Source organism: Zingiber officinale, chromosome 3B (assembly GCF_018446385.1).
Source record: "Zingiber officinale cultivar Zhangliang chromosome 3B, Zo_v1.1, whole genome shotgun sequence".
Lineage (NCBI taxonomy): Eukaryota > Viridiplantae > Streptophyta > Magnoliopsida > Zingiberales > Zingiberaceae > Zingiber > Zingiber officinale.
The window spans coordinates 33,045,657-33,052,104 of NC_055991.1; the positions used below are offsets into that span (position 1 = coordinate 33,045,657).

At 35.1% G+C, this 6,448-nt stretch overlaps 1 protein-coding gene across 1 annotated transcript; it reads left to right on the forward strand.

Annotated features, from left to right (window-relative positions):
* Window positions 1–384: 384 nt before the first annotated feature.
* Window positions 385–1,063, forward strand: LOC121968189 (pectinesterase 3-like). Its single transcript, XM_042518665.1, has one exon. It carries the CDS (start codon window positions 414–416, stop codon window positions 948–950), a length of 537 nt encoding a protein of 178 aa, XP_042374599.1. The 5' UTR covers window positions 385–413; the 3' UTR covers window positions 951–1,063.
* Window positions 1,064–6,448: the final 5,385 nt, after the last annotated feature.

The window sequence follows — 6,448 nt, forward strand, 5'->3', positions numbered from 1 at the left end:
CTTTTTAAATTAAATAATATGTGATAAAAAATATATAAGGAATATAAATTTTATATATTTTAATGAACATAAAAATAAATTTTCCATTAAACAATGAACATAAAAAACATTAGTTATATTAAATATAAGCTGAAAATATAAAGGCACTCAAAACTAGTGATATTAATAAAAGCTTTTGCTTAATTGGATTAATCCATTAATTAATTATTATTTTTTAAAAAAAATAAAGTAAATCTAAAAAAGTATATTAATTGGCAGTCTTTATGACCTAATTGCTAAAATTAGGTTTTCTATTTTAAACCTCAAATTTTTAAGGCCTGTCACTCAGTTCCGGTTAAATACGGTCCACGCCTCCTCGCCTCCCTCGCCCTGTTCCTCCACGCACCTCAACGATCTCCGCCAGCACGTTAACGATGAGGCCCAACCAACTCCTTCCCCTCATCATCCTCCTCGCGTCCTCTGCCGGCGCCGCCGCCCTGCGTCCCCACATCGGCGTAATCGCCCTCTGCGCCCTCACCGACTACCCGGTCGTCTGCCTGGACGCCGCAAAGTCGTTCGGGAGCTCCTACCCGCCGTCGCCCGACGCGGGGGATCTGCTGTCCATGCACCTCGACATGGCGGCGAAGCACACGCGGGCTGCGAAGGCGGAGGTGGAGGAGCAGCTGAAGTGGACGGAAAACGCGCGCGAGCAGGGGGCGCTCAAGGTGTGCGCGTCGCAGTTCGGGGACGCGCTGGACGACATGGGCAAGGCGCGGAACGCCATCCTGGTGAAGGACGCCGGCACCGCCAACAGCATGCTCAGCGCCGTCATCACGTACTACAGCACCTGCGACGACGCCTTCACCGAGATAAAGAGGGCGAACCCGGTGGCGAAGCAGGACGACGCGCTCTCCAAGATTATCAGCAACGCCCTCGCCCTCGGCCAGCTGGCGCTCGCCGGAAATAAGTAGCGGAGAAACAAATCATCTTCCGCCGATCGATCGGAAGATGATGATCGGTGATCGATGGACGATTTTAATTTATTTGCGTGATTTCGATATGATTTGTGATGTTGTCGACTTAAATCGAGAGTATAAACATTAACGGAGTTGGTTTTATTGAAAGATTCATAACGGCCACATGGCGCATAGGGCTAAAGACCATTTGTTCGATACCCTTTACACGGAGGAGGTAAAACACTCATACAGGTATTACCGGTGTCCGGACTAAGGTGTCGTGATAGGGTGCCCATGGCTCATGCAGTCCTTCTGTGGGAGGGATGACAAATCAGGCTGCTTGTTATTAATGCTTTCAGATTTATCCTAATGGCGTATGAAACTATATAAATTAGCCACCCTCAAGTTAATGAATATCTCATGCTAGCTAAAACAAAAACCATCATTTTTTTCATCATTATAAAATATTATTTTTTTAACCGCAGATTAAATTAGTTTACAACAAGCTTAGGTTTATATTATCAAATATAAATAGTACAATGGTAAAGACCATTTGTTCAATACCTTTTACACGGAGGAGGTAAAACACTCATACAAGTATTACCCGTACCCAGACTAAGGTGTTGTGGTATGGTGCCCATGGCTAGTAGCGGATTCAGAAATTCAAATATGGAGGGATGATTTTTACGTGAAATAATGGGTTGTTGGACAATTAGGATTGTTGGACAATTTATCCTAATGACCTATGAAACTAAATTAGTCACCCTCAAATTAATGAATATCTCTTGTTGGCTAAAACAAAAATCATCATTTTTTTCATCATTATAAAATATTTCTTTTTTAACTGCATATTAAATTACTTTACAACAAGCTTAGGTTTATATTATCAAATATAAATAGTACAATGGTTGCTCAACTGATTCAACCCACCCCGATCCTTATATTATGGAGTACTGGGATGAAATGATATAAATAGGACCCAATTTTTTTTTAATAAAGTAAAAATCAATTACAGTGACTTCTTCTGACTTTTCTAGATGTAAAATCATCTATAATATTATTAATTTCAAGATTTTCTAAATTTTTTTTCAATAGATAAAATTACTAATTCATTCAATCTCTCTTACGTCATTATTGATCTCATATATGTTTTCAACAATTTTAATTTTGAGAAACTCCTTTTGGCCGATCCTACAGTAGCAAATTCTATAAGCAATTGCAACATTTATATAACAATCTATATTTTTTTTACAAAATTAAGAATATCAACTGCTGTCATGCATTATCTCATTTGGTAAAGTCAGTTGTAATATTTTTAATTCTATAAATAAATCATATAACTTAACATCAAATGAATTGTCATACGTAAAAGTAGATATAAGTTTAACATAACATTTTTTTCAACTCATCATTATAAGATTAACATAATATTTTTTTCAACTCATCATTATCTAATGATTTTAATATTTTCGGACCAAACAAAAGAACCAAACATATTTTCAAATGTTTTCATTTCATTAAATCTACATTTCAAAGAAGAAATTGTCATGTCTATAACAATCACAAAATAATCGATTCTAAAAGATTCTTTATCACGTGAAATTTCATCATCTTCTTTCTCATCAAATTATTTTATTTTTCTAAAAATATAATGTTTCATTGAAAATATTGACGGTATATTCATATTAGATGCTAGACTTTTAGCAATAGTCAAACTTGTTCCAAAACCATCATTCCTATACTTTTCAAAATATGATATTACACCATATAATTGTTTCATAGTAGAATCAATGCACATAGATTTTGATTGTAACTTCTTAGTTATCATGTTTATAGCAAATAAAATGTCATACCAAATAACCATACCAAGTAAAAATTCAACTTTCAATTGAGTTAACTATACTTTTAGCTTCACTCTTAGACTTTGCATCATCACAAATGTTATATAACTCTAATAAAGCACTTCGCACTTCAAGAGCCTAGAATCTAATAGCTTAAACACTTTTAATACGACTTTCCCAATGCATGTTTGAAAAGGATTTGATAGTTAATCCTTTCACATTATCAAGTAAAACTTTTTATCTTTTAGGAGAACTTGAAAATAATGTATATATGCATTGGACTACTCTAAAAAAAATAAACGACTTTAAAACAAGAATATGTCATATCACTAAGAGTCAAATTAAGACTATGACAAGTACATGACATGTATAACACTCTTGGGTTTATTTCAAGCAATCTCTTTTGAACTCCTTGGTGTTTTCCTTTCATATTAGAACCATTATCGTGATCTTGACCTCTAATATTTTCAATACTAAGATCAAGTAATTTTAACTCATTTTGTAATTCAGTAAAAAGTCCAAAACTAGATGTCTCATTAACTTTTAGAAACTCTAAAAATACTCTTCTATTTTCACATTACTAGATGACATATTAACACATTGTACTGTGAAAGTCATTTGTTCATGATCACTTATATTTGGAGTACAATTAAAAATTACTGAAAAATATTTTATCTCAATTTTATTAATGATAATACTTCTAACATTATCATCTAAAAGAGAAATCAACTCATTAAGAATTTTCTGACCAAGATAATCATGATGAATTTCATGATTTTAAATGCGTCTAATATGATCTTGCATCACAACGTCAAATTCAGCAATTATTTCAATCAACCCTAAAAAGTTTCCATTACTTTCTTGATCTAGTTTCTCATTAGATCCCCCAAAAGTCAAACAACATTTAGAAAGACATTTTACAATTGCTAATATTCTTGTAAGAACTTGTCTCCAATGATCTCTTTCTTTAGAGATTTCTCATTGTCGATCTTTATCAATTGTTTCTTTTTTATCTAATCTCATTTTCAATTCTTTCCATGAGTTCATATTAGTTATATGTTCAATAGAATGTTCATGTTCTTTAAGTCGATCACTGATATGTTTCCAGTCGCATAAGCCATCATTTGCTAAAGAACTTCTGTTATGTCCATATTTAAATAACTTACAACACATGCAATAAACTTTATATATATGTTTACTGTATGCCAACCACTTTCAGTCTCTTACTTCTCCATTACTTTTTAAAATAATGAGCACTTGAAAAATGTCTAGAGTAGTGATCAAAAGGAAATAGTAGATTCATTTCTCCTATAGGTTTCTTTTCAACTAAAATATCACGTGTATTGTTATCATGATTATCTCAATTCCTTGGATCATATATATCAAGTGGAGAAATATATTGTTTATCAATATTATTATTCTCATTATCTACTACATTAATAACATTTTCATACTCTCTTAAATTATCTCTATCCTCATTAACAACATGAATTTCATTAGACTCATCATTAACGTCATGAATTTCATTAGACTCCTCATTAACATCATGTATTTCTTTAGACTCATTTATATTATCCCTATTTAAATTTTCTATATTTTCATTAGAACTTGTTCTTTTAACAAAAAATTTATTAAAAGCATCTCTTTATGATTCATTAATTATTCTATTTTTTTTTTTCCTTTTTTCACATCTAGAAATATATTTTTTAGGCAACATATTATAATGCATAAAATTTGAACAATTACAAAACTATAATTTAAATAAATTCAGCATAAAATGAACAATAACACTTGGATTAAATTATTAGTAGCTTAAGCACCTTGGGCTTTGTAGACTATAGTCGGTAGTCACTGACTCACTAGTCAGTACTCACTAGCCAGTAGACTTTAAGACAGTGAGACTTAACACCTGTTTTAATAATTAAGTCAACATTAAATTCCAAATTTACAATTAATTAGTTAGCATGCAACATCCTATGCTATGAACGGATGAACAATTAAGTTAACAACCTTATCCTTGATTAACAGATGAACAGAGATAGAACCACCAATAATGGAGAATGAAGAATTGAAGATTACGGTCTATGAGTTTGAAGAGACGAGAGAGAGGCTGTCACGCCCCAGAGGAGTCCCTGTCCGAGAAAATTTCGGCAGCATCTCCCCTGTACGGTGGACAATCTGAAACTTTTCTACATCTCACAAATACCTCAGCCACAGACGGCTGGAATAACAACAATAAATAAAATCAATCACCACGCAGTTTATATATATGTATTCAGCCTCTGGCTGTCACAACCACGCAGTTAATAAAAATAAACAACATAGTAATACTTTGACTCGAAATCAACCCTACTCAACTACACTCGTAAAGCCCAAATCCGATTTTTCTTACCTCTTCTGCCGTACAGGCAGGCATGTAGTAGAGTAAATCCAAATCATACTAAAAGTCCATCCAACGGAAAGATTCCATACAATATCCATATGTAAGTCCAAAACAAAACTAAAACCAAGTCTGATAGCGAAAAGCTAGAATGAAACAACAACTCAAAAAAACCAGCAGAGGAGTAGCACTACGTGCAGTGGGGACTAGCGACTGGAACTCCCTCCTGACAGCATCAACCTGAAAATAACAACAATGGAGGCGGGGTGAGTCCAACACTCAGCAGGTACAATTGATATACAAAGTAAAGAAATAACACCTAACACTAATCATGCGTATAGTCTCCTGATATAAGAAAGATATAAATATGCATCTGAAGTAAACAGGAGAATGCTGTACTAACCAGGTCCTGAGTATAAGGTCAAACAGTCCGAGTGGTATAGGAATCTTGTATGCATGTCAAACATAGGTATCCAAACAATATGCAGCATATAAATGCAGCAAACACAAACACAAGCAATAAATGCATCATGCATATATTGCCAATGATGCGTCCTGGTCACCCCTGACGCCAGTCGATCATCTCACACCATAGTGAGGCCGAGTGGGTAGGGCTGTGACAACCGTGCACTCTGTCGTCACTACTCCTAATGAGTGACCGAGTGGACGGGATGCTGTCGGAGTACACCTATCCTCCTACCCCAAATCATAGATGGGGGAGCGCAATGCTCTCAACTCCCAGTACACGATGACGGGGAGGAATCCCTGCCGAATAACTCGTTGTGTCACACTACCCATGAGCGGACCAACGGTGCCTAACAGAGTCCCTGCTGCAACACACTCTGCCTAAATCGACCACTAACCCATGAGTGGTGGTGTGTGCAGATCCATGTAACTGGCGATGTGCTCAACAATAATGGAGCGGACTATCGCACAACATGCAATCATGCAAATGATGCATGGCAATAACCATATAAACATCCTGACCTAATCCATATATATAGAAAATTGCACCCTAGGTCAACGAATCATATTGAATCAAAGGTACACAGAAGGTATAAAAACCTAGGTCCTGAACATGGTGAAGCATGGTATATCACTACCCCCTATAAGCATGTATAAGCAAATAAAGTATACATGGGATGCAAATCAAGCAATCAATCAATCATGTATCAGATATTGGGTAGTGACTAACCGAAACAAACAAAGGACATAATTAATGCAATATGTTAATTTCATTACTAAGCATATCAAAGACAAAAAGTCAAAAGTACCCGCCTCCAATAGAAAAG